Source organism: Aspergillus pseudodeflectus (genome assembly GCF_044049435.1).
Source record: "Aspergillus pseudodeflectus strain CBS 756.74 chromosome Unknown BJX68scaffold_57, whole genome shotgun sequence".
Classification (NCBI taxonomy): domain Eukaryota; kingdom Fungi; phylum Ascomycota; class Eurotiomycetes; order Eurotiales; family Aspergillaceae; genus Aspergillus; species Aspergillus pseudodeflectus.
In genome coordinates, this window is record NW_027263833.1 from 45475 (window position 1) to 71864 (window position 26390).

The 26390-nt window shown below is 51.8% G+C and overlaps 12 protein-coding genes across 12 annotated transcripts; 5 read left to right on the forward strand and 7 right to left on the reverse strand.

Moving 5' to 3' along the window:
- Nucleotides 1-153: 153 nt before the first annotated feature.
- BJX68DRAFT_271109 (putative lipase/esterase family protein) lies at nt 154-1379 on the reverse strand (the record flags this gene model as incomplete). The annotated part of the gene is made up of 2 exons (XM_071046875.1): nt 154-639; nt 711-1379. The coding sequence occupies 2 exons, from the start codon at nt 1377-1379 to the stop codon at nt 154-156; spliced, it is 1155 nt and encodes a 384-aa protein (XP_070894573.1).
- Nucleotides 1380-1505: 126 nt separating this feature from the next.
- On the reverse strand, nt 1506-2936 carry BJX68DRAFT_245484 (uncharacterized protein). Its single transcript, XM_071041500.1, has 2 exons — nt 1860-2936; nt 1506-1797 (listed from the first exon to the last, which is right to left on the reverse strand). Exon 1 carries the CDS (start codon nt 2198-2200, stop codon nt 1964-1966), a length of 237 nt encoding a protein of 78 aa, XP_070894574.1. The 5' UTR covers nt 2201-2936; the 3' UTR covers nt 1506-1797; nt 1860-1963.
- Nucleotides 2937-3018: 82 nt separating this feature from the next.
- BJX68DRAFT_245486 (putative nuclear pore complex subunit Nup85) lies at nt 3019-7269 on the reverse strand. The gene is made up of 3 exons (XM_071041501.1): nt 4685-7269; nt 4127-4628; nt 3019-4082 (listed from the first exon to the last, which is right to left on the reverse strand). Exons 1-3 carry the CDS (start codon nt 7028-7030, stop codon nt 3616-3618), a joined length of 3315 nt encoding a protein of 1104 aa, XP_070894575.1. The 5' UTR covers nt 7031-7269; the 3' UTR covers nt 3019-3615.
- Nucleotides 7270-7909: 640 nt separating this feature from the next.
- On the forward strand, nt 7910-8922 carry BJX68DRAFT_245487 (uncharacterized protein). Its single transcript, XM_071041502.1, has one exon. The coding sequence runs from the start codon at nt 8088-8090 to the stop codon at nt 8832-8834; it is 747 nt and encodes a 248-aa protein (XP_070894576.1). The 5' UTR covers nt 7910-8087; the 3' UTR covers nt 8835-8922.
- A 135-nt stretch (nt 8923-9057) lies between these two features.
- BJX68DRAFT_172072 (uncharacterized protein) lies at nt 9058-10698 on the forward strand. Its single transcript, XM_071037065.1, has 2 exons — nt 9058-9192; nt 9291-10698. The coding sequence occupies exons 1-2, from the start codon at nt 9124-9126 to the stop codon at nt 10437-10439; spliced, it is 1218 nt and encodes a 405-aa protein (XP_070894577.1). The 5' UTR covers nt 9058-9123; the 3' UTR covers nt 10440-10698.
- BJX68DRAFT_258086 (RTA1 domain-containing protein) lies at nt 10522-11484 on the reverse strand (the record flags this gene model as incomplete). Its single annotated transcript, XM_071043464.1, has 3 exons — nt 10522-10952; nt 11003-11251; nt 11322-11484. The coding sequence occupies 3 exons, from the start codon at nt 11482-11484 to the stop codon at nt 10522-10524; spliced, it is 843 nt and encodes a 280-aa protein (XP_070894578.1).
- Nucleotides 11485-11829: 345 nt separating this feature from the next.
- BJX68DRAFT_258087 (uncharacterized protein) lies at nt 11830-15068 on the reverse strand (the record flags this gene model as incomplete). The annotated part of the gene is made up of 5 exons (XM_071043465.1): nt 11830-12942; nt 13277-13390; nt 13448-14659; nt 14743-14823; nt 14886-15068. The coding sequence occupies 5 exons, from the start codon at nt 15066-15068 to the stop codon at nt 11830-11832; spliced, it is 2703 nt and encodes a 900-aa protein (XP_070894579.1).
- A 309-nt stretch (nt 15069-15377) lies between these two features.
- Nucleotides 15378-17350, forward strand: BJX68DRAFT_271116 (Leucine Rich Repeat domain protein; the record flags this gene model as incomplete). The annotated part of the gene is made up of 5 exons (XM_071046876.1): nt 15378-15390; nt 15445-15749; nt 15799-15909; nt 15960-16084; nt 16135-17350. The coding sequence occupies 5 exons, from the start codon at nt 15378-15380 to the stop codon at nt 17348-17350; spliced, it is 1770 nt and encodes a 589-aa protein (XP_070894580.1).
- A 36-nt stretch (nt 17351-17386) lies between these two features.
- BJX68DRAFT_172097 (indoleamine 2,3-dioxygenase family protein) lies at nt 17387-19349 on the reverse strand. The gene is made up of 5 exons (XM_071037066.1): nt 18677-19349; nt 18284-18597; nt 18054-18214; nt 17691-17993; nt 17387-17626 (listed from the first exon to the last, which is right to left on the reverse strand). Exons 1-5 carry the CDS (start codon nt 19165-19167, stop codon nt 17423-17425), a joined length of 1473 nt encoding a protein of 490 aa, XP_070894581.1. The 5' UTR covers nt 19168-19349; the 3' UTR covers nt 17387-17422.
- Nucleotides 19350-19777: 428 nt separating this feature from the next.
- On the reverse strand, nt 19778-22399 carry BJX68DRAFT_245496 (beta-catenin-like protein 1). The gene is made up of 10 exons (XM_071041503.1): nt 22183-22399; nt 22078-22132; nt 21778-22016; nt 21619-21725; nt 21332-21566; nt 21191-21284; nt 20631-21145; nt 20297-20581; nt 20130-20247; nt 19778-20077 (listed from the first exon to the last, which is right to left on the reverse strand). The coding sequence occupies exons 1-10, from the start codon at nt 22207-22209 to the stop codon at nt 19995-19997; spliced, it is 1758 nt and encodes a 585-aa protein (XP_070894582.1). The 5' UTR covers nt 22210-22399; the 3' UTR covers nt 19778-19994.
- A 90-nt stretch (nt 22400-22489) lies between these two features.
- On the forward strand, nt 22490-23101 carry BJX68DRAFT_245499 (putative TOM core complex subunit Tom6). Its single transcript, XM_071041504.1, has 2 exons — nt 22490-22670; nt 22733-23101. Exons 1-2 carry the CDS (start codon nt 22569-22571, stop codon nt 22784-22786), a joined length of 156 nt encoding a protein of 51 aa, XP_070894583.1. The 5' UTR covers nt 22490-22568; the 3' UTR covers nt 22787-23101.
- Nucleotides 23102-23648: 547 nt separating this feature from the next.
- BJX68DRAFT_172158 (transcription factor domain-containing protein) lies at nt 23649-26121 on the forward strand. Its single transcript, XM_071037068.1, has 2 exons — nt 23649-24333; nt 24398-26121. Exons 1-2 carry the CDS (start codon nt 23749-23751, stop codon nt 26108-26110), a joined length of 2298 nt encoding a protein of 765 aa, XP_070894584.1. The 5' UTR covers nt 23649-23748; the 3' UTR covers nt 26111-26121.
- The last annotated feature ends 269 nt before the right edge of the window (nt 26122-26390 follow it).

The window sequence follows — 26390 nt, forward strand, 5'->3', positions numbered from 1 at the left end:
AGGTCGTATGATATGCGAATAGATTCAGTGAGGTTGTATAGTAAGTGGAGAGTGTATTATACATTTAGGAGATGCCTGATCTATACAGTCTATAGCCCATATACCCATATCCGCTCGTGCCCTATCCAACATGAACTAGCCATTATCTCCCATCTACGCCTCCAAATGTACATATCCATAAGCCCTATGAACCCGCATCAAGAATCGCACCGCATCCCCAAACGCTCTCGTCCTCTTCTCCACATCAATCGCAAAAGACGGCATCTCGGTCCACCCATGAATCTGGCCCTCGGCAACATAGCTCTTGACAACAACTGCTCTCCCATCAGGACCCTCCTCCTCAACAACACTTTGACCGAGCCCGTTCGCCGCATTGATAGACTTTGCTTCCGCTTCGAGTCTCTCGATCGTCGCCTCGGTCTCGGAGCGCAGGATGCACTGTCCGCCAACAATGAAGAATAGGTTCTGTGGGAGGGTGCTGATGGGTGCAAGGATGGGATGGAGGAGGGGATTGGCCATGTCGCGGGCGCGGTTAGGGCCTGCGTAGGCGTCGAAGAGGGGTTGTAGGAATTGGAGCGGGTCGTGCTCTGCGAAGCCCTTTGGTCGGGGCTTCTGCCAGGGGGGGATGCGAAAGTCCATCTGTAATGCATGTGAGCCCTTACTTCACGTATCGTACCTGTAGACACCACAAAGAGAAGAAAAGAACATACCACACCCTCAAAACTAACCAACCCCCTCACCTCCCCGCTCTCCCCCCTCCCGACCAACGACTGCGCAACCCCCAATCCCAAATTCCCCCCAACCGAAAACCCACTCACAGTAAAACAGCCCGGATCCGCACCCCACATCTCCTCCGCGTGCTCGAGGAGCCACTCCGCAACATCCTGCACGTCCTCATGCGCATCTGGGAACCTCGCCACGGGCGTATACCGGTACCCCGTGGAGACGACAACAGCACCAGATTCCCTCGCGAGCTGCGCGCAGAACCGCGCGTTGCCTTCGGGTAGTCCGCCTAGGAAGGCGCCGCCGTGGATGTTGAGATGGAGTGGGATCTTTGATTTTAGGGTTTGCTCTGGGGGGCTGGATTCTGTTGTTGTTGCTGCTGCTGCGCTTGTTGTACTAGTACTGGTAGTATGGTGAAGGGATTGTCTTGCTGGAGGCAAGTAGACGACAGCCCTAACAGTCCCCCCCTTCCCCGCGCGTTTCAATGGGATCCTGAGGTCCTGCTGGTGCGGGAACTTGCGTGCTGTGAGCCATTCGATAGTGTATGTGAGCAAGGTAATTGGCTGCAGTGTTAGCATTAAGAGGCGGATGCGCAAGGGGAGATGTCTTGTGAAGAGGGCATCTCTCGTTATCCGGAGGGCAGAGAGGAGGAGCATTCTGACTTTTTGTATCTGGCTCTCTGGGGTTACTGTTGGCAGTGGGAAGGTGGAGGGAAACCGACACGGAAAGAAGGAGAGAAGACAAGGGGATATCTTCTCTATCATACGTACGAGGTTGGAATGGGTCATGGGGATGGATTGTCCAAGACTGAAGCTCGTATTCGTCTCCAATCACAGGGCCGCACGGACCCAAGTCAATGCGACAAGGCAGCACGATTCCCAATACAGTCGATTGGGCTAGTTGACGTGCCTTTGGATGATTATCTGATTCTATGGAACTTGATACCAAGTGGGATTGGACAGATTAAGAGATAATAGATTAAGAGATCTACTCTGTGTATAGTTTAAATATAGTCCATCGCTCGTCCATTCATGATCATGCCGTGCTATGCCATGCTATGCTCCATAGTCGCAACTTTTACTGCACCAGGTCAGGACTGCTGTTGCATAAATATATCTGGGTATCAGGAGGCATACCATAAGAAAAACCGAGATTTACCATTCCGTTCCCAGAACGACCAATTGAACGTCAGAAAGACAGGATATGCTGCCGGCAGCATTGAATCGAGAGCAGAGTAGTTTCACGCTGATAAGAGAGGAGAATCGCGAGTTGAGAAAGAAAGTCGAATCGGAAAGTCGAATTGGAGAGGGAAAAAGCTCATATGTATCACTGGGATAATTGTAGAAAATTGTAGACCGAGATATTGTCTACCGGCCTGACGAATATGAAGACCCGCTTCCTCGTCGCGCCGAGTGTCGAGGGCAGGCGTAGCCCACGAGCACCGTCTTCTCCTGGGTCTGGTGCCCGCGCTGGCCATATGCGGTGCAAGGGTCAATTGCGTGCTGGAAGTAGAGGCAGCCGCAGACCGAGTAGCGTTCGACAAGTTGGTAGCACATGGTGACGCTTGTCAAAAGTCGTTCTTGTGGTGAAGTCGAAGTATATGCAAAGCAGATGCAGGAATGCAAGCTGGATGTAGAAGATGGAGGGCAAGAATGCAAGCGAAATGTAGCAGATGGAAGACAAGAATGCGAAGCTATCCAGAACTGAAGTGAGTGATGAGTGAGTGAGTGAGTGGATAGCCTCAAGAGCGAGCGGGTCAATTGAGCCTTATAAGGAAGATGAAATAGAGAACTTGGAAGCGTGAGCCTCCGTAATGACTGAATGAGGAGTGCGCTTGCTAATCTCAGGCCACCCCCATCCAGCCCTGAAGGACCATGATATCCGGACTTGAAACTGAAAGAATGAGCAAAGGAGTCAATCGCAAAAGCAAGCACCACTCAAAGGCAGGCTAAGTATCAGCCCAGCGTGGACCTCATCGTCCTTTGACTCGAAACAAGGACCCGTGCCCATGCAGAGGAACGGAGTATGTAGGTAGCTCCCAGGCACGAGCTATTTTTTCCGCAGCTCACGAACGCAGCCAAGGATCACCGCTGCAACGGCTGGACTGCAGCCCCAACCAGCTCCATCCATGGCAGGGCCAAACGGTCCTATGGGGCCCGTAGAAACTACGGCCATCGCCGAACCGGTTAGGCAGGACCTCAACCTTGGAAACCTGCAACGTGCAACGTGCAAGCGGAGAGCGTTCGGGGCTGAACGGATGATCAGGCAGATCAACGCTAGACTGCAGCAGGATTAGCACCCTCGACGGATTGAGTGCCCATCCAGCGCCCTGGCCTCGCCGGGTTTAGCGTCGACGCCGGGGCCCCAGTTGGCTTGCGGCTGGCGCTTCTTTTCAGCTGTCATTGTCCTCGCGCGATGACTCTCGTTGACAAAGAGCGTGCCTGATTCCGGCTGCCTTAGTCACGGCTCGACGGTGATGATGACTGGGGGTACCTTGTGCTCGGGTCAGGCCCTCTGCTCCGGCCTTGTGCAATCTGTCCTCTGTTTCATCTTGTAGCAGACTTCAGCGCCGGTCATGATAACGCGATTCTTCTATTTTGACTCATGGCTCAGCATCTGCGCCCGGCCAATCACGCCCTGCCCCGCCCTTGGGTTCCTGAGGGCCAGTGAGGCTGAAGACTTGCAAGATGATCGCCAGAGGCAAATTATGACGGAATATCTAACTATTGGAACAAATCGGAAATTGGTAGAACAGCACCAGTAACAGCCGCACAGTCGCTGTTCATCCCCCGGAGACTCACATCGACACATACAAATGTTGTACTACTCCGGAGTACTTTCCATGCCATGCCAGCCATGCTAAATCAATTCCCAAGATAGAATATGTAGAGATTACACCCGGCCCAATGCCCCCAAGCTCAGCCCGCCCGCCAGTCCTAACCGCAACATGCGGAGTATGTCTTCGCCCTTTGCGTCTTCTGTCAGGCCTGCCCGCCAGTCCCACTCCCGCTCGGCTCCTACCGCCCCTTCGCTCCGAGGCACGAGCACCCCGGACCCTTCTGCTGACCCGGATAACGACCGTGTGCGTGCTGACTCGAGCATGTCACTACCGATGATTGAGAATGTGCTGGAGCCGGTAAGCGATGAAACAGATTTTTTCAGAAGGGCTCGAGGTGATGGTGGCAGCACGAAGGAGTCTGATTTCCCAGAGAACCCGTGTTTCGAGGACGAGTACTCAAGGAGCGTTGATCGGAAACATTCTTCGCATTGTGCATAGACGCGAGGTGTAACCGTTTCTAGATCTTCGATAGCAGATAGGATCGCAAACTGCTGAGCTGTCGTCAAAATCGATGAGTTTTCTACACTGGTTAGCTTGGTTCATGTTACGCGGGAAGACACTCACCATGAACTAGAGGAAGAGCCTCGCCAAGGAGAGCCAACAGCCCGTCGACTTGAATAGCCGAATCGCGATCGGGATCATATAGTCCGCCGTAGATACTGTCCGCAGCACTACTGATCACTGCAACCAGCGCCTGCGCGGCGGCCCGCCGTCTAGCGAGTGGCTTGTACCGTGGCTTGTGCCCTTCAGGAAGTCCAATCGCTTCATCGCGCGTCTCGTAGAACCGCCGCAGAGTCGCGTAGCCGCTAAAGTAAAATTGTAGAATTGAAGCAGCCTCATCGTCCGCTAACGCAATTGCCTGAAGGCAGGTCTTGGGCTCTCGAATCAGTGCCCGTAGCTGGCCATCCAGGTTGTTTGTCGCGGGGTATGCCTTGGAGTGGACGAGACTGTAAGAGATGAGTAGGTCGACAACAGACCGCACCTTCCGGCGGTTATGTGCACGAGCGTAGCAAACAAGTGCAAGGCCATACTCTTCCGAGTTGGAAACGGTCATGTCACCATAACGCTGAGGGAGAAAAAAATCAGTACTAAACTTAGAAAAAAAAAAGTTCAGGAACTTACCTCGGAAACTCGTCGGCCCTCCTTGTCCAAACCCAATTCTGTACAAAGCAAAACAACCTTGTCCATCTGCTCCGCCGTGTCGAGCGGAAGCTTATCGAGCAACTCGGAAACGCTCTTCTGCCCTTTCTCACGGTCATCGAGTCGACTCAGCACCTCAAGTGCTAGTTCCCATCCTTCACGAGCGCCAGTTTCATTTTCAATTGACCGCCGCTCAAACAACGCCGAAGCATACGCAGTGAGAACATCGTCTTTGTTGACGCGACGGTCCGTCACCTCCTCCTGCCCATACGAGAGCACCATCAGGTCATTCTCGCTGAGGCCGGACGGTGGCTTGACACCGCCCGTCTCCAGCCAGCCACCGACCGCGCTAATTTCCGCAACGGCAGAGGCTACGCACAGCGACCATGTCTGGAGCAATCCTAACACTCCTTCGACATTTCCTTCAAAAACTGATGCCAGACCAGCCTCAAGTCCGCTGAGCGAATTGATGCTGAAGCCCTTCTCGTTCGCTTCCGCATTGGTCGCGCTGCCAAACGCCAAATTTAAACGGCGAAGATAGGGATCTTCAGACGGTTTGGGCCCGCGATGTAAGTAGCTGACCTCGTCATCATCGCCATCCCACCAGACTGTTAGGCCGATCGTAGCCTCGACCCAATTTTCTGCGAGTTTCATGATAGCCGACGGATCGCCAAGGAGAACGCGGTAAATCACTCGGAGATTCTGGTAGATGGTCCACGGCACCTTGCTCTCTGCCATACGAGCAGACTCTGTAAAGGAAGTGCCTTGGAAGGGGGCTGGCCCTAGCCCAAAATTGATCGCCTGGAACGCATTGCCAGTAGCAGCAGGCTGAGGAGCAGGCTGTTCGTCTCCTTCCGCGAACTCCTCCAGGTCGGACACGGCAGCTAGAACTCGCTTTCGGTACACTACCCAGTCCGCACCACGGACGTCCCAGTCGTCATGCTGTACGCTGGGGCACGATTCCAACACTTGGAGCACTCTGTTGATGCATCTCTGGATGTTCTGCAGCTGTGCTCCACGGTACCCTGGCTGCGATAGGCCATCTTCCAGCGCTGAACGAGCGTAGTTGAAATCAGCCGACCGTAAAATCTTCGCCACCTCTGAGAGCTTGCCTCGCAGGACAGCAGCGTTGATTATCTCCCAAAAGTTCGGAGATGCTGTAGGATCAGGTCCAGTCTGTGCAAGACTTCGAAGCTCGCCTGATGTACCGGCGTGCGTTTCCAGCCAGTCCAAAAGGACTTTAGGAACGGCAACAGGTGTGTCCGATCCGCCGGCAAGCATCAACGCACGCGGTCCCCCGAACCCGAAATTAGGGAAACTTGGCGGTCTACTAGCAGCAAAGGGTGGGTGATGAAGCTGCAGTAACAGTGATCCTAGGAAGCTTGCCTTCACAAAGTTCGGGGCACCGTCTCCAGGGCCAATGCCTGTTCCCGTCCGAGAAGGGTCATTGCTGTTGGGTGACTTCCACACCGTAGACAGCCGGCTGCAAACCCCTGATAGAGCGTTCTCAAATTCCACCTGTCCGTACTGCTCTGCCTGTTTCACCTCGTCGTACATCCGCGAAACTTCATCCTCGGTTTCTAGAATAAAATAGCTTGGTTCCTCCGTTGTCGTAGCACGACCTCGTGACGCAAGGGTCCGCACGATAGCCGGTATGGGCGAGTCCTTCTTAGGGGAAAGTTTCGCCTTGCGCAAGGGTGACTGGCTCGCCCACCGCTCGTCGAGCTTGGGCCGTTTTGCATCTCCGGGGTTCGAGTAGATCGATTTTCGCTGCAATAGGACGGAGGACGGAGGCCCTGTATTGCCAATGTGCGTGTCGAGAAAGTTGGCGCCCGATCCGGCTGTTTTGCTCGTCTGTTCTTGAACATCTTCCTCTTCTTCTTCCTCTTCCATCGGACCATTGTCCTCATCGACCGCTTCTTCCTGATCTAGCCTTTCCTCCATCCGTGATGATTGGAAACCATTCGAAACGCCCCAATTGGTCGACTCACCGAAGCGAGTGCCGCCAGAAACGCTAAATAAGGATTGCGACGCTCCAAAGGATATAGGCGCCGTGTTTTTCTTTGTTCGAGATGCGAAATCGGGAGAGTCGATGGAGGAGCCAAAAATGCTGTCATTTAACAGTTCGGATCTATTGAAGATCGGCTTTGGGGAGAAATCTTGCGATCTAGTGCTACCTCCGTGAATGGTAGACGGAGGAGGGCCTTGCGGAGTGAAAGAGTTGGAGGCGGACGGAGGTGCTTGAGCTGGAGTCGCGGATCCATTGCCAAAGAGACCCTGTCCCTTTCCGGGTGTAGATGGTGGCCCGAAGTTGAAGTTGAAGGCCATCTTGTCTGGTGAAGCGGTGTGAGAGAAATCGGGGACTGATGCTGCTTGTTAGGTACTGTGGAAAAAGAAATGAGTTCCACGCGCGCGAAAAGACCCCTGAAGCAGGGGATGTCGGTGAGGTTTTCTCAATTTTTTTCAATCGCAAGCCATGGGGAAGTCAGGAAAGTCAGATAGTGGCCAATGTTGACACTCTCTTTGTTCGTGGCGAGCTCGAGGACGCATCCATCATTTTCTCGCCGTGTTATGATTGTTGCTCCGTCACCATCGCCGCGGAGTCTTGGCAACTATCACGTGGAGTCATGTGATAGACTTCAGGAGTATCAATACAGCCACTGCGCCAGCTGCTAGCCAGCCCGCCAATCTGGTTGAACGCACGTTCTAAGTTTCATGTGGAATACTACCTACCAAGTAAACATGCAATGATAACAATTAGCTATATTTACATGATTGCTGACTCTGTCGTCCGCCAACCAACAGAAAGTTACTACAATTGGAAAAACTCTTCATGGTTCTGGGTTCGGCAAAAGCATACAGTTGCGATTGCGAATTTGACGCTCCTCGTATCGCCCAAAAGGGTGATAATCCGAAGGGTTCGTCATACATGAGTCTACTCCGTAGAAATTCTCTTCCGCGAATCCTCTGCAAGCTTATTATCGAAAAGAAGGTGCTGATTGAGGCTGTGTGCCAAGCTGGCAACGGGTAGGTCAGGTGATCAGAAACTCTATAATTACCTACCCGTGGACCTAGGTACGCTTAACCGATTATGGAAGCTTCGTATTCGGTGGGCTGTGTGATTGGACAGACTTTCAATGCCCAGGCGCAGCAAAAGGTCATCATCTATGAGCGAATCGTTCCCTCTCTGGAGGAGAACCTGTGCAAGTGGAGAGATCGGCTGCTCAGCCTTGTCTGGGCTCGTATTATGGGCTTAATGATCCAAGAGTGGCAGGCAATGACGAGGCAGAATATGTGATCTGGAAAACATATAAGGAGGCGAAAGCCCCCTGTGAATGAACTCCCAGATTAACATTCAAACTGCTCACCAGATGAGCGCATCACGATGTTGACTTCTTCTTCAAACAGCCTTCCGTTTGGTGCCAATGAGAATAAATCGTCAGACGTTGGATTACAGACACCTTCATCGAGGGAATCAGACTCGGCTGATGATCAGAGCCTCAGCCTAGAATCTTCGCGTCTGTACCATATCTACCATACTCCAATCCGCTACGACTATCGCGTCTCCAATGCCGAGAAGAAGCCTCTTTACTTCGTGTACAACTCTCACCTGACTCCGGATAAGGCGGATATCACGGTTCACACTGGCGATGACAAAAACGCGCCGATTGCGGGCGTTTGCAAGTTCATTCACCTCTCACGGCATTGCAAAGTCGGTCTTGGAGATCCACAGCGAGCAGGTTCAATGGTCTGGGAGGATCTCCAGTGTCAAAACTTCCGCATGACCAAATACCGCTTTGAAATGTCTATTCCCTCGGCACACGGCGGATACGAGCGGCGATCGTTTCTCTGGAAACGAACACAGTCTGTCGGAGCGGATGGAGACTCGCCATCATTCTTTAGTCTCCGCAACTTCAAGCTCGTTGACGAATCGAACGGACAAAACGTGGCGGTTTTCACCAGCAACAGCTTCAAGAGCCCTCGAAAGAACGGAAAGCTCCAGGTGGCAGCAGATTATGGACCTGATTTCGATATGATGGCTCTCATTACCCTGCTAGCAATGTATGAGAGGATCCGACGCAGGACTGGGGGCAAAGGAGGCGGTGGTGGAGGAGGAGGAGACGGCGGTTAAGTACGGCCAAGGGGAAGAGTGCCTTCTTTTTTGTTCTTTGTATATACCCAGTAGATGTCTATTATCAGTATAATAATGTATTCAAGATGAATTTTTTTAATGTTTGCGCCGAGCAGAAGTATAGCAGCATTTCGCTAAGAAATAATGCAGCCTAGTCGACAACCCAGCCTTGGCTATATTAACTCCCACTAACCTGATCCTTCACGAACCCTCGGATCTATGAAACGCGAGCACCCGGTCAGTCGAACTCCTTGGTTTTGCTTGAGCTTTCGAACGCCTCCAGGCTCCCATGGCCCAACGACGATCGCATCAGAAATCCAGACATGGCTGCCTAGAGTGCAAGCGACGAAGAGTCAAGGTACACCTCTCTCGAGTCTCCCTCTCGCCCCTCGGCTCCCCTCCCCCGCTTGCCATCCCCATTCTCGTCGCCTTTCCTCATTCAATGCTCTCTCTTAGTGCGACGAATCTCGACCAGTCTGTGCCAATTGTGCTCGACGACAGACCGATTGCGAGTATGATTCGTCTGGGCCTCTGCGATGGATGACCGACGAGCCCTCCCGATCCCCGCGTCCCCTCTCCGACCGGCAGCAAGCACCACCATCTCCTGATTTCAGCCTTTTCGGTCAATTCCGGAGCAACAACAGCTCGAATAATGGCGAAGCACCCTTGGCCCCGTTGAATCTCTGCGACCTAGAGTTATTGCTGCAATGGGTAAACGCGACATCTATGGTGATGTCTCGAGGCCAGCACACCGACAAAATCTGGCGCACCTACGTTCCAGAAGAAGGAGTTTCGCACCCGTTTCTAATGCACGGAATCCTAGCATTATCGGCTGTTCATATTGCACGGACACGAGCACCCAGAGCTTCTGCAGACAACGGACAACTGGGCAGGGACTACCTCCAGATCGCCGTCTCACACCATAACCAAGCGCTGGCGCTTTTTCGTGAGCAGCTCGACGATATAAATCCTGCTAATGGCAAGGCCATGTTTGCTTTTGCTAGTATCACTGTCCTCTACGCGTTTGGGTTTCCCCGCACTCCCGATCCGGGTAGTACAGCCGTCGGTGATCTAGTGCAGGCGTTTGTGTTGGTGCGTGGTGTACAGTATGTCCTCAACCAAGCGATGAACACTCTTTTCGAGGACCGCGCCTGGGCGCCACTACGAGATATCACCGAATACGACCCTACCCTTCCGATAGAGGCGCGGCCGGCAATCGAGCAGCTACACATGGCGAACGAGGCATGCACCCGCCAGGACCCGATCCTCCACGACTCATCCCTATATCAGGAAGCAATCGACCACCTGGCCGACTTGAGTGCAGCGGTAAAAGGCGGATTGGGCTTTTTTGTGGCGTGCCGATGGGCGATCAAACTACAGCCGGCCTTTGTCGATCGCATTCGGGACCGTCGACCGTTGGCTCTGGCGATTCTTGCACACTGGTGTGCAGTAGTAGCTCGACTCCAAGACGTGTGGTTTGGTATTGAATGGGGAACACGCGTTGCACAGGAGATCTGGTATGTCCTGGACGACAACTGGAGACCATTAATACACGGCTGCATGGAGCAAATATTTGGAGAGCAGTACCTGATGATAGAGCGATGACACCTTTCGAGATCTAACTCTAACCTTGTTTGACAAAAGAAGAATAACTTGGTCTGTTCTATGGATCTGCAGCTTTCCAAGTCTAAACAGCAACCTCGCTGATGCTCAACCCTCCCTTCGTTGTCATGACACGCCCGCGACCCAAAAGACAGTTCACCTCGCTCGGGTGGATGACCACGAAAATCACCAGCACCAGCCACATCAGAAGCGCGTCAAACACATAAATAAAGGCTTCGTTTCGCAGAAGATAGCCGTCCCAACCTTGCAGATATTCAACCACACGGAAAATGGATCGGATCAGAATCAGGATGCTGGAGCCGTACAGCGCCCACAGGTGCTTCAACCACGGTGTCGTACTGGCATTCCCCAGCGCAGTAGCGTTGCCAGAAATACGTCTCTGGAAGATGAACGTGCAGATGACGAAAAAGCCGAAAAATGCAATCTGTACAAAAAGGCCTCCTACGATAATATTCTCGCCCATGTCTTGCGAGTCAGTCACGAGGATACCAGCTCCTATTCATCTCGTTAGCATGTATCCAGTATTGCCACAGTCCAGATCATACCAGATGCCTGCATCAAGAAACTGAGAACGTCGCCCGCAACAAAGATCTTGGTCATCCATCCTACGCGGATGATCGAAAACTTTTCCCCACGCACGAGGACAATGATCCGGCCCAGATACATGTAGATGCTCGCAGCGAAGAGGGCCGGCGCAACTAACAAGAGCACACTCTGCATGATGTACGGACCAAGCGTCCAGTCGGGGGTCTCGGATGCCGATATCGCGCGGCCAATGTATCCTATCAACTCGACTAGTTTCGTCAGAAAAGACCCCTCGCGTTGTCATCGGCGGACGAATGGAGGCTGGTTGAGGGAACTCACAGTATCCTCCGATCACCATTGGAATGAAGAACCACGTCCTTGTCCGGAACAGATGGTAGGTATGCAGGCCAGTGACTCCTCCGTACAGAACGATGAAGATGACCGCCGCCGCCATGGAGGGGTCGTAGAGGTAGGCCTCCCAGTTTTCGAAGCCGCCGGACATCTTGAATGAGATACGAAAACCAAACGAAAGAAAGGAAATACAGATAGAGAATGGCAAAAATTTATTGAGAGAACTTCAGCCTCCATCTCCCCCTCGAATTCTGGTTTCCTTATATATCAATGGCTGATGGCAACAAAAACGGGTCCATCTCGTACTTCGTAAGCTTTGCCTGATCACGACTAGCCTCTTCTCCATGAGAAACTTGGGAAATAACCAGCCAACCATGACTCTTGCTATCCGCGGAAACGTTGACGGGTGATTTGCTGGATACAGCATTCAACCGGAGTACCCCCGAGGACCTTGAAAGTTGAAGATGAATGATAATAACTAGTAGTTACTTGTACACTACAGCTTTCCCACCTTGCCCCCAGTCTCCAACACATACCGATACCTCGCCTTCCCCTCATGCATCTCCGCCAGCGCTAGATTAACCTCGTCCATCGGCCGCGTCTGCACCCAAGCCCGCACCCCCTTCTCCGCTGCGAGCTTCAACATCGCCCGGATATCAGCGGGCGAGCCAATATTTGATCCCGTTATTTTGACGCCTTTTTGGATGAGGGAGAAAGCCCGCAGTGCTGGTAACGGCTCCTCCGGCGCGCCAACCTGAACAAAGGTCCCGTTGCGCTTCAAAAGCCTCAGGTATCCTGAAAGAGGCATGTTCTCGCCAGAAACAGTGCAGATAATCAGATCAAGAGATCGCGCGTGTCTTTTTGCCCAGTTCTTGTCTTCGCCCGTCGCGATAAACGTATCCGCGCCCAGCCCTTGACCTCCTCCTTCAGACCCAAGCGCATCGGCCTTCTTTGCACTCGAACGCGAGATTGCAACCACAGAATCACACCCCAGCGCCTTGGCAAAAAGCAGTCCCATATGCCCCAGCCCCCCGATCCCCACAATGCCAACCCTCTTCCCAGGTCCCGCACCAAACCTCCTCAGCGGCGCAAACACCGTCACTCCGCCACAAAGCATCGGCGCCGCCTCCTCGCTCCTCAATTCTTTTGGAATTTTAAACACAAAATGCCCCGGGCCACGCCATCGATTCGCGTAGCCGCCGTATGCTTTACTCCCATCCGGAAACCGGGAGTTGTACGTGCCCACGATTTTCGGGCAGTAGCTCTCCTCGCCGTCGGCGCAGGCTTCACAGTCTGGTTTGAGGCATGAGGAGCATTGCGCGCCGATTCCCACTCGGTCGCCTGGTTTGATAACGGTGTCGTCCGGTGTTGGCGGAGTGACTTTCGAGCCGACGCGCACGGCTGTCCCGACGATTTCGTGGCCGACGACGCAGGGGTAGTCGGCAGGCGCCCAGCCCGAGCGGATGGTGTGGATGTCGCTACCGCAAATACCACAGTGGCTGATTTGGACTTCGATGTCGGTGTCTTCGAAGGGTTTTGGTGTGAACGGTTCATGGGTTAATGGCGACTTGGGGTCGCGCGCGACCCAACCAGTAAATGTTTCGGGCATCTTCAATTGGGGCGCTGTTTTACTTTCTTTCTTACAAAGAAGAGACGAAAAAAGCGAAAAGATGGAGAAATGCGGAGACGAGGAGGTTAAGTATAAATTCGGTTCATGGCCTGAAGTCTAATTTTACCGAGGTCTGCGGAGCCGACATGATGCCATGATATCATTATGGGTGGTTCGTGTTCTGCTTAACAAACTAAAAAATAGCGAGGAAAATATACAACATGCGAAGGAAAAACAAAATGGGTATATGATGCTATTTCATCCCCATCAACTCGCCCAGCTCGTCGCTCGTTAGTGTGCTTCGTCGACGATCGCCTGTCCTCTTTCGCGCCACTTTGCCTCCGCGACTCCTCTTTCGACTCTCTTGCTCTCGGCGCGCTTGCTCGGCTGCTCGAGCTTCACTCTCAGCAGCTGCTAGTTTTTGATGTACGCTCATTCGGGTGGGGGCCTGCATGCAGTCATTCTGGTCAGCTGTGTTCGGCCCGAACCTTCTGCTAGAACCTACCGGCCGTGGCCCTTGCGGTTTACTAGTAGATTCACTCCGTTTCCGTGACGGTCTTCGCGTTACAGCATCAGACTGATGAGCTTTGACTGGCATCGTATCGTCCTCCTCTGGTTGTGCTTTTGTTGCGACTTTACGTGACCCCTCGGAGAAGGCGACTTCTTTCCGTGGCGGTTGTGCCGCTGATACGATATTATCGCTTCGTTCTTTCAGAGCTCGACTCGGGCTGGGCTGAGGTTGTGGCTCTGGAAGTGATTCGATGGCCTCTTGGGCTGATGTTGACTCGTCCATGTCTTCCCCGTCATCGAACTCGTTCTCCTCTTCCTCTTGATCTTCAAAGATTGGTGAATGCATTGCCACATCCCCATCCCGTACTCGAGAGTGCCTCGTGTCCACCTGAACATCCAGCTTTAATCCCATACGAAGCTCTTCTGCCCGGATAGAACCTCCACCGTGCGCAATTCGCTTGTGCCAGCCATCCATCATAGAGACGGCCTGTCTCCACCGGCTTTCCATCTTCTCCCAACCCTCGCGAAGTCGCTTGATTTCCTCATCTCGCACTTCGACCTCCTCCAGAGGTACAAACGAAGGGTTTGTAAGCAGGGTTCGTAGATGCTCCAGCACTTGGTCCATCTCGCCGGATAGTTCTTCGTATGATGCAGGTAGGCTTGCGACGGCAGGGCCACCATGTGTCGATCTTTGAGCGCCCGTGCTGGTCGCTCCATGAGAATATCCATTTTCAGCGCCAGAATCCTCCGATGACAGTCCTTGTAGTTCTTTCAATGTGTTGACAGTGTTTCGTGCTAGGAGGATCAGGGAGTCGTTTTCGTCGCTCAGGGTCTGGCAAAGTTGCGTAAGGAATTCGTTTGTTTCCTGCTTCAAGCTGTATCCTGGATCGTGGACACCCTCGCCGCCTGAGAGATACCGCGTTCGGGACAATTGACTCGCAGCTGGGTTTATATTGATCGTTGTCACGCCCAAGCCCTCCCGCTTTCCTCGTTGCCGGTCGGCCAAATGGGCCTTCAGCTTCTGTAATTCGAGGTCGCGTTTCCGGATATCGTTGGCGCATTGAGATCGGACTTGCTGAACGGTCGTCTTCATGCGCTGGACTTGTTCTTTCAGGCCCCGGACCGTCGCCTCGGCGCTCGACATGTTGGTTTTCAGGGCCCGCTCTTGCGCCTCGGCCAGTGCCAGTGATCGTGCTAGTTCCGACGTCTTCGTTTGGAGTTTTTCCTACAGACGTTTAGCCCTGCAATCCCTCGCCCGACCGTCTACCATGGTGTCCCTTTCGCACGTACAATTTCGACCGTCTTGTGAGACTCCTCCGCTCGTAGGGTCCGGATCGTCGTGGCAAGGTTCTCCCGATGTTCTGCTTCGCGCTTCATCCTCGTTAGTCAGGTCTGACTTGATCAGCATCGGCATTGCGCACGGGCAGACTCACGTCTCGCCGTAAAACCAAGTCGTTCACAAGGTTGATAATCCGCGCCATGGTCGTCGCCACACCGCCATCTTCATCCTCCGGGTTTGCGAAATCAATCGGCCGGCCGCTTTTGACCAGGCCCCGGGCAAGTAAGACATTATTAATGTAAGTGGAAGCAGCCTGCAGATCAACCTGCGGCTCCATGATGGGCGTGCTTGTCCTGCAAGCACCATAGGTTATTAAAGTAGAGATAAGAAAGACCGAGGTGCAGCGTCCCCGGGCGAGGTTTTGTTGCGGAAAATCAGTCGTCTCGCAACACTCCAAAAGGGGAAGAAAGTAAACACCGTTAGATTGTGGGGCGGCGTGCAGAGACCAGAACCGCACCCCCCGCTCGTTCTGTGGCGTCGGTTGCCAGGTTGACCATCCATCATTCGATAGGTTATTTGGAGATCATCTTTGAGGATTGTCACCCAGAACAATGGTTTTGACTTTGGTTAGTGTCAATGATTGATCATGGGGTCTCGAGGTACGTCGTCCGCTCTCTGAACACGTCTTGAAAGGAGCGCTAACGGTCACGTAGGAGAAGCCGCGCTGCTCCAGAAGCAGGGCCAGAATCTATATGGCCAGGGTAACTGGGAAGCTGCTGCGAAAGCATTTACAGAGGTATATTTGCTTTTCGTCAACGTTCGAATTGGCAGCGATGGAAATCGTGGTCTGAAGCGAGAGATTGAGCTAATTTTGATGCCTCAGGCACTAAAGTGTCCCGATGTGGATGCCCTCTCAGTGCTGGACAATCGAGCAGCAACATATACCAAACTCTTGCGATATGACCAAGCCTTGAAAGACTCAAGACAAATGATCAAGCATAATAAGCAAGATGAGCGGGTACGGACTGTTGTTGTCGTCGATGATACTTTGTGCTGATCATCTGTAGGGCTACCTACGCTGTGCCAAGGCTTTGCTCTTGGACGGAAAGCCGGAGAAAGCCCTTGAAGTGTATGCCTACGCATTAAAGTCCTTACCGAAGGATAGCTTGCGCCGTCCGGTCTGTTAATACCATGATCTTTGCGTTCAGACACCTGCTAAACAACGCAGGTCGTGGAGTCAATGCATCAGAAGCTTCAGGATAAGCTGATATCCAAGTGCTACGATCCGTTCAGTGTATTTCCATATGAAATTGCAAGGATGGTAGTAGAGCACTTTGACTTCAGGGAGCTTGTGTAAGTCCAGCAGTGCGCCTTGTCCTTTTAGCCTCTGATCAAATATATAGTGCCATCCTTCGAGTCTCCAAAGGATGGGACCGGTTCCTCTCCTCAATGCGGGATCTATGGATGCGCCTAGACTTTTCCGGAGCTCGCAGCAAGATCCACTGGTCCTCTGTTTTATCCTATATCCGACGTTCAAAAGCGATGCTAACGCAAGCCGTCGTGACGAATCTCACGAAGGCATCTATCCGTAAAGTCCTCGAGTACATCAGCCGCTGCCCGAATCTCCAACATCTTGAGATCCTCTGCCCCTTCGGATCAGAAGGTGTCTACGAACTCTTTAAGGGCTGCAAGCAGCTCAAAACCCTCTTAATTTCCGCAGAAACACCCATACCCCAGTCAACCCTGACAAATCTCCTCTCCAGCCTTCCCAACCTCGAACGCATTGAAATCCACAAAGCCACCAAATCCCGCGAAGCCGATGTCCAGTGGCCGTCATCCCTCCCAAAACTGCAAAGCATAACTCTCGGCACGACCGAGTCCGGTGTCGCCGAGAATTACCTCCCGGCGCTCTACATTCCCCGAATGATACCCACAGAACCCCCGACTCCAACGCCTTTTGTACTCTCTAACCTCACCGAACTCCGCCTCCACTCGAACCCGCAAATCTTCGTCCCCTATCCGCCCTCCTTCAACCCCGCCGACTTTCCCCGCCTCCAGAGACTAGACATAAGCGGCATCTACGTGGGCGGCGACTTTGTCCTCCCCCCCAGTCTCCAGTTCCTGCGCATCCACGGTGGCGCCGCCATCGAGGCTCTTCCTTTCATTCTCTTAGACGATAAACCACTCCACCTCCCGAATCTCGACACCCTGATATTCAGCGATGTCCCCTGGGTTACTCATGTGACGTTGATGGCGTTTATTGCGCAAGCCAAAGCTCCAATCCGTGTATTACATGTGGACAGCTGTTTTCGGATTACAGCGACGACGCTTGTTACGCTTCTTCGCGAGTATGCGTTGCAGTTGAGGACGCTGAATGTGGCGCATATTATGGGGATTGATGATACAACGATTTATTTCTTGATCGAGAGGCTTACGGCGTTGAAGGTGCTTAATCTTTCGTACACGGATATTACGGGTGTGACTCTTAAGACGCTTGTTGATGCTCAGGCAACTGATGCCAAGGCACATGTGGAGTGCGTTTATATCAAGGGCTGCGAGGGGATCTCGTCTGATGCTATTGACTATGGACGATCAAGGGGCCTTGCCGTTATTATCTAGTAGGGTTGCCATGTATTGGATAGAATGTCTTTACGCAAAAATGAAGCACGTCGATCTATCACGAGCCATTTCCTAAACGCCTCTCTCCTTGCACCACTTTTCAACCTCCTTCGCGAGCTTCTCCTTCTGATCGCGCACCATTTCCATCATAGGCTCGACCAGCTTCTGACAGGCGCCACCATACCCGTCAGTGCCCTGAGCTTTGCGTGGGGAAAGCACAGCCTCGTATATAGTGATCATCATTTCCATAACCGCAGATAGCTGGTTTGGAAGCCACTTTTGTGGAATCCAGGTCAGCGATGCTCGTATCTGAATAGAGTATCCAGGTAAGATCACTTACAGTAACAATTGGACTTCCTCCAGTCGCAGTAGGATGAGGGGTGCGACGGATAATGTATTCCCTAGCGAACAGCCAGTGTCTCCAACGGAAACTACGCACGTGGTTCAAAGTCCGGAGGAAGAGGATGGTAGTCTCGGTGTCCTGGACGGCGAAATCGCGGACACCGAGCTCCTCGGCCTTGGTACGGATGTGGGCAAGGAACTCCCGGTGGGGAAGAGGCCTGTAGGCACGGAACTCATGGAGGATCTCGGTGAGAGGCGTTTTGGGCATTGGGATTTCGAGAAGATGGTCAAGAAGAGGGATCTATTCTTGGTGTTAGGGATTTTCTTCGCGGTTGGCTTGGTCTGGAGTTCAGAGACTCACGATGCTGTCGTTGGCCCCGCTCTCGCCGCGGAAGTGGAGAGGACTGTTGCCTTCGACGCCATCATAGATGACTCCGTTGGGGAACATGGATTGCGAGGTGATGCCGAAGATAAAAACGCGGAAGGAGAGGTAGTCAGACGGCTTGGAGTTGGCCCACATGTCTGCGAGTGTTAGTTCTGAGTGCTCAAAGAAACTATCAAAAGATAGTGGATGTACTGCTGGTGTCATACCTTCCATCCCCGCTTCAATCTTCTCCATAGAAGCTAGAATCTCCCGGAACCCATCATTTACGGTAGATCGAGACCCACCTTGCTGCAGCGTGTCGATGACCTGAAGCACGCCAGTGATAAGGCCAGGGGTGTCCTTTACCATATCGATGTGGGTGAGAATAAAGCCTGCTTCAGAGCTGCGAGGGTCCAGGCCACGCTCAAATGCTCTAACGAGGCGAAGGTTGGAATATACCAAACCCTTGGCCGGGTCATCTAGGGTGTAGTTGAAGAGTGCGTATGAAGCAGCATAGGACATGAATGGAGGGATGTCCAGGCTAAAGAGTAAGTAGTGAGACACTTGTTTAAAGGCAAGGCTACTTGATGTAGAGAGGGAAGCAAAGGGATAGCACTTACATCTGAGCAGCACGGTACAGTGGGCCAGCCACAGACTTGGGAAGGACATCCCGACCAAGGCCATAACCACCATCAGGATTCTCACACCAGTTCTTCCAGCACGGCTCAAGAAGGTAAGAAGAGGCCAGGAAAGAGTAGTCACGGAAGACAGCCATGATTGTGTAAAGATCCAAACTTCCATCAGCAGTGACCAGCTTGTCAACCTCGTTAGTCAAGTCGGGAAGTTCCTTCACGGCAGGACCCAACTCATAGGTAGCCAGTAGACCCGGAGTACCATCATGCTTGACAACGGGGAGACGGCCAAGTAGTGACACCAAGGGCTTGAAGACACCTGGGAGGGTGGTAGGGGAGGTGAGGTAGGGAAGAAAGCCAGTAGAGGTGGTGATGGTGAAGGGATCTAAGGAATGCGGCAGGGTAGCAGGGTCATCATGGATATGAGGGAACAACTCCAAAGTTGTAGACGATTCTGGGAGAATTTTGGATGGGGACATGTTCCTCTATGCAACAGAAAAGAAATAGGAAAGGCAGAGAGTGTAGAAACAAGAGGGCGAAGAAGGTAGAAAAAGAAAGGTAAGGAGGACAAGGTGAAGGCAGCGAGGATAAAGTGCAAGTGTCACAAGAGATAGTTCAGGCTTGGAGTGTGGTTATGAAGGTAGAGAAGAGACGAGATCTGTGAGGATAGAACAGAGAGAGAATTAGGCGGGAAAGTACCAGGTACTTATAATCTGGCGTGGCCGGTTTCAATTCCGGCCTCATGGCTACTAGAAACTGAGGCCGGAATTGATACCGGCCATTCTGCGATTGACGAAAGATAGATAGACCATGGATGAGAACAATTGAATGGCCACACATCCTGTTTTCCCCGTTACAGACAATATAAACGCAATTAACCAGCATCCCTTCTCCTCCGTCAACCCTCCCTGGTGATACCACTGCACCTGCCTATACAGAAGCTTGGCACGTTGTAGGGCTGATAATAGTCACGTGATTACACTTTTACTCGAGAAACAACTTCGAAGCGCCCCATGGGTGCAGGCCGACTGCAATCTAGTGATGATACGTATTCGGGCTCAATCTTGAGTGAATAAAAGGTAAGATAATGAGGGGGGGTTGTTCGCAGGGTGTACTCACCGGAGATTGCCATTTCTCCGCAGGTAGCCGGCCTGCCCCTCAAGTCTACCAAACTTAAAAAGTGAGCTGTTATGTCAGGTGCTCTTGGCTTCCTACTGTTGTTCCACTATTGTCTGTTACTGGCATGGGCATGAGTGTGTCAATACTAGTAGAGAATATATTCCAGACTCATGGCCAAAAGTACATGTTACAAAAATTGCAGGAGTGTCTGCAGCATTTCTTTATGATCCTTCTCTCCTGGCCCTTCTTCTGACAAACCTTCTATTTGCTCTGATTATAGTTAGTATAGCACTAGTTGGTCGAGGGCACGAGTAATACTCACCTTGCAATGTCCTGCGAATGAGAGACAAATCTTCATCTCGATCTGCTAAAGCTGACACAATCTTCTTCCTAGCACCGTCATCCTCGGCGACTAACCACGCCAGAATGACATCAATAAGCTGTATTGTGTTAGTATACGGGATGAACAGCTTAAGTTAGAGGACCAACCTGCAGAGAGAAAAGACCTGCATCAAATCTCCGCGAAAGCCATTCGGCTTCCATGACCTCCTGTTCTTCCTTTGTAAATTGTTTTCGCTCTTTTTCAATAGCTTGCTCGACCGGTGACACCCTGGAGGCATAGTCACGTCTCAGTTTGACCAACTTCTCGATCTTTTCGTAGTCTTTCTCCATGAACTTGGCCAAAGTGCGGATTCTCGGTGGTGATTGTCCAGGAAGAAGACGCAGGAGAGACCCGAATATACCCAGCAAGTGTTCTATGACTTGGCTCTCTTGCTGTCAGAAGTTAGCTAGTTGCATTCAATGCGACGCCCGTAGAGCCTACCTTGCGCATAAACATGCCGAAGATCGTCCTTAATCCCGCAACCTCGATTAACCTTTCACATGAAGGCGCGCCTCCAATACCACCTAGGGCATGGTCGAGCACTCGGAGCGCTCGAACCTTGCTAAACTTTCCTTCTTTGAGCATGATTTGCGCAAGTTCGATGCCTTCCCCTTCCAGGAACTTCTCTTTTCCAGCGTCATCATCCACGAGGCATGTTAAGCAATCAAATAGATTTTCGGCATATTCTTCTTCATCGGAATCTTTTTCAGGATCACGCTTCCGGTACTGGCTCAGTAGCTGAAGTAGAGCATCCACGCCGTCGAGACCAATAAAGCGCTCACGGGTTTTTGAACCAGACTGCAAAAGGATGGCCAGAATTTCCGCCGAGTATTGCTGGTTTTGGCTCACTGGCCTTTCCTTCTTTTGTATCCGCGCAAGCAGCCAGGGCATCGTGTTCGAATCCTGTCCAATCTTCTCGGCAATGGAGGCCTGTGACGCAAGATTTTCAAGCACATCTAGTCTATCAGAAATGCACCATCTGAGAGGAATATGGCACTTACTCAAGATATAGTAAACTCCTGCCCTGTCTGCCTCTGCTTCCTCATCTAACCGTGACAGATTTTGAGCGAGAAGTTCAATGAGGTCCGCGTCCAACTAATTAATCAGTATTCCAGTTTGACCATGCAGTAATGAGTCCGTACCATTGCATTTACCAACCCATCCCATTGCTCTTGTTCTGCTTCCACATCTTCGTCCGTTAATTCACTGATGATCTGGATCGCATCGATGGCAATGTCGGCGTTTTCATGTGAGAGAAGGGAAATTAGCGAGCTGACGCAGCCCAACTTGGCGAACTCGTGGTATAGCTCGGGATGTTCGGACAATATGGACAGGCTTTTGATCTCCGTATCCAAATCAGCTTCGGACGCCATGAACCTTTGAAGAGTCAGCCGATTGTCACATGTTGAACTCCATTGAAAACAATTACTTCTGAGGGTCACCCTCAAACTTTCCCCGTAGTTCGGCATTCTTGGATATCTTCTTCTCGAAGTTTACGGCAAAGCGCCTGAGCCACGCGACATCGAATTTCTCGTTCTATACCAGAATCAGCGATCGAACCGAGCACGCGATGCATTGCCGCCCATACTGTAACCTCTCCTTGATCTTGCTCGTCAATATAGTTCATAGCTTGAGCTGTCTCCCGTTCCATTCCTCCTCCAAAGAAGCGTCCTTCTTCGTCATCGGGGATGTCTTCGGATTCGAAATCGGGTGGCAGTTCCGGGCCAGCATAGCCGTCGTCCTCTTCTTCATCCTCTACCATAGGCGCCTTTCCTTTTGACTTGACATCTCCGTTGGCTTCCAGCTTGGCCGCTTTGTATAGCTCGTCTGTTTTGTCGCAAATTTAGCTTTGAAACTGTGTCTAAAACCGTAGGGGTGCGGGACGTACTCGGATCTTTTGTGATATCTAATTTCCGTTTGGCACTCGCTGCCGACAACGGTTTCTTGTATCATCAGTCAGGGCGCCTTAAGATCAGTGAGAACGTGGACTTACCTTGAAAAGCTCATCCACGCTCGTCATGGTTGCGGCGGACTTCGCGGTGGACTTCGCGGTGGACAACTCCAAACAGACGCGAGACCAAGAGGCCAAGAAGCGTAAAAGAGACGCAGATATAAGGGAGCAATTATCAATAGGATAGTTTTCAATTGATTTTCAACCTTCTAGGATGTTGCGCCAATTAAGCTTGTCAAACATAGATCAGTCGCGAAGCTGCTCGGTGATAAATACGGCGACCGTGAAAAGCTCCAAGCGCAAGGCGGTGCCAAGCATCGCCGCCAAATTTCTCGGAGCAGCTTTTGGTCAACCTTTCATCTACCATCTTCGTCCCTGATACCAGCTTTCTATTCCGAACGCATTTTACTCGATAATCACATCCAGCCATGGCTCCCAGACAGACCGAGAAGGGCTTCCTCAGCGCCACATACGAGCAGATCACCTCTCCCGAGAACACTACCATTGTCCGCAGCATCTTGGTCTTCGGCGTACGTCGCATCCCTTCACGTCTTCTTTCTGGACTAGATTGCTAACAATGTTCTGTATATAGGTTGGTGTTGCTTTCCTTCACAGCAGCCTTTCCGAGCTCCTTCTTCCTCCGTAAGTCGCGCTCTTGATCTGCTCCGTTATTGCGCTGTTGCTGACGTTAGACCTGAAGTCTTTAAACGCCTCCAGACCCATCGCAAGCCTCGAATGGAGTGTTTGAACATGGTCAATACCATTATGCACCTGTGACGACGCGAGCAATCTATTTCAAACGACATTTCGCTACCCTCGAATGACGGAATGGTGTATTATATAATGTTTTGTAGGCATGTCCCTTTTGCTACTCTTGGAGCATAAGCACTGTCTATCTGGGATTCCTGTATCAATCGGCGTTTAATAGAATTATTTGGAACAATCATACCGAACTTCCTCACTACATCGGACTGCTTGCTGGTCAGTAGCCGGCTTCTTTCTGCCTCATACCTGACAGAATGTCCATTTCGGCACGGGGCTCATTTAAATAAAGCTTAATTCTCAACAATCATTGCATTGCAGAGTGCTCTTGCTGGAGAGTATCTGCTCATTGCTCAACTCTCCAAGTGATTGGCCGGTGGCAGTAGCTGCCCAGGCCCAGTGTGAAAAGCTGCCTAAGGCATAAATCTCGGATGCTCAAATCGGCAAATCGACTCTAGTTCCACCCCTTCTCCAGACTCATGAGTGGAACGGATTCGCCGAGCTCAGCCCCCCCAATATGCCGATTTCTCTCCATTTCAATCTCCGGCATCCTATTGGATCAAGAAGAATGCCCATCAAGTTGGCGGGGAAGCCCTCGAATGTCCGGAGAATCCCCCACCCCCACAGCCCATTTTCGTTCAGTTGAAGCTCCCTTACTGCTTCACAGCACTCAGTCGCCGATACACTCTCATCCCAAGGGGCGCTACTGGACACCGCCTACACACGCATCGGGGAGAACGCTATTCTGGCCTACAGCTTGACAAGTTAACAGGCTAACGCCGATCCTGTTGATCTTCTTTCCATGCCTCGGATGCTGCCGGCAGACTTGTACTCTCCGCAAGCAAGATGATGGCGACAGCCAAGCGCAAGCAGTCAGATGCCGGGTTTGTTGATAACGAACACACAGCGAGGAGGGCCAGCAACGTCTTAGGCTATAATGCGCATACTCCATGGCTCCATGAGAGCAGATTCTCCGCGAGCCGGCGCTCCATAGGCACCAGGGGTCACGCGCCGTCTTTACCACTGGCAAATATGGTATCGACCGTGCAGGACCTACTCGACCCTGACTTCGATCCGCTTATTGCTATACTGGACGAAGAGCCACGCTTCTTAAAACCACTGCCGTCCAGGATACCTGAGGAGGACCTGGAGTTTCTTCGCTTTCGAGGAGCGCTGAGTATCCCAGAGAGCGGGCTGCGGACAGAGCTCCTGCGTTGCTATATCAGATGGGTTCACAGCTTTCTGCCTGTGCTGAACCTGCAGGAATTCCTACGATGCGTTGCCGAAAACGACCCTGACGGGAACATTAGTCTTTTACTCTTCCAGGCCGTTATGTTTGTGGCGACAGCTTTTGTGGACTTGGAGCATCTACAGGCTGCTGGATTTACGACAAGAAAGGCTGCGCGCAATACGTTTTATACACGACTGAGGGTATGTCAATCCATTCTTTATTCACCCATTCTTCTTGGACGGCGTTGACGTTCAGCCTTTGTAGCTACTATATTCACTTGAATGTGAAGACGATCGCATCGTAATCGTGCAAACCCTTCTTCTCATGACGTACTGGTCCGACCATATGAACTGCCCACAGAGGGATATTTGGGATTGGATTGGCATCTGCAGCACCAACGCTCAGTCTATAGGGCTGAATAGGGACCCATCATCATCCAATATGGACCTGAGAACAAAAAAGCTGAGAACGCGTCTGTGGTGGTGCTTATTCTCCCGTGATCGTCTCATTGCCATGGGCATGAGACGCCCAACGCAGGTCAATGAAGGGTCGAGCAATCTTCCGATGTTAAAGATAGACGACTTCGATTTTGAACCGTTCCATCCCGCCGTGGTCGAGAAGTTTCGCTGTCGGCAGCTAGAGGATGTTTCTCACCAGAAACGCCTTGCGACCATGTTCATTGAGAAAACCAAACTCTGCCAGTGCATTGGACGGGTGCTTTTTGCCCAGTACACTCCTTCGCAATATCAGTTTGGCCTCACGAACAGAACAACGATTAACCTTATTCCAAGGCACGCCTCAGAATCGGAGCTGGCCCGTTGCAGCCAACGATTGGATTCGTGGTTGTCTGCACTACCTAAAGACGCCCAGTTTATCCCGGCGTCAAAGACAAAGTTCAATGACGGAGAAGATGTCCTACTTCTCCATGGCGCTATGATCCGAATGCTGTATCATGCGACTATCAGTGCCCTACATCGCCCATGGGCATGTGGCCCTGCGAAAGACCAAACAAAATCGCGCATTGAGCTGGCAAATATTGCACGAAGTAAAATGCAAGAGGCTGCTATCGGTATAACTCACATCATTCAAGGTCTTAACCAGCTAAATCTCACACGATATCTCCCTCAATCTGGCGTAACCGTCATCCTTCCGGCTGCTGTTGCTCACTTGGCCAACTCTATGTCCAACGACCCTTCTCTTCGTGAAAGCAGCATTTCCAACTTCCAACGGTGTTTCCAAGTCCTCCAGGGATTGAAGGAGATTTACCCAGCTGCGGACATGGAGGTGGCCAATATTGAAGCAGCCGTAAAGGCGCAATCCCATGGCACAGAGGCACTATTGAAGGTCATTCAATTTGATAACTCCCCGTCACCACAAACCCCAGGACTGCAACGGAGACAAAGCTCACACAGTATCCAATCGCCTTTACAGGCCGAAATACCCAGCCACTGGACACCTCCCAGCGAAGACGAAGACCTGTCTTCTCTTTTCAATCCTGGTCAACCCAACACAACCGAAGGCCTGAACCACAGCATCACGAAAGATACCCCGGCCAGCCGCCAACCAGACCAACCGACCCCACCAGGCGATTTTATCAATCGCTCTGCCGCCCACAACAACATTCCCTCTCACCAAAACCATCCATCCTCATCGACCGCCCCCTTCATCTTCAGTGATCTCTTCGACATCGACGTCGACGTGTACACATCCAACTTCACCCCTCCTACCACTAACCCTTCCAACGGCCCCGACCTAGACCTCGATTGGACAGGTGAGTTGCTCCGCTGGGCAGATGCCAACCCAGAGTATTACCCGACAGCAGAGATCAACGAACCTAGAGACCTTTTCTCGTTTCCAACTGGGCATGGGCAAAGTCCTCCGGCGAGGCATAGAGATAGCCACAGCCATCTGAATACGGGTATCACGGGGGATTTGGATCGGGATCTGGGTTTTATGTCCGGAGATGAAATGTTATAATGCGTCGTGCTCTATTAGACTTTTACGAAGTAACGATTTCCATCACACCTTGTTTTATTAGTGGTCTTGAGATGCTAGTGATTGATGACGGTGATGTATCATCAGCGTCGGTTGGTCCTTGAGCGATTTGTCTGCTCTTGCAGGCTTCCACGATGCCGGGGTTCTTGGTTTCCTCCCCCTCCGTACGAAGTTGAACTGTCTGTACTAGTACTAAAAATCGAGCCAGTGCCATAGCGTATGATTCTTATCTTCTCAATCTAAATGTGAGATATAGTACAAC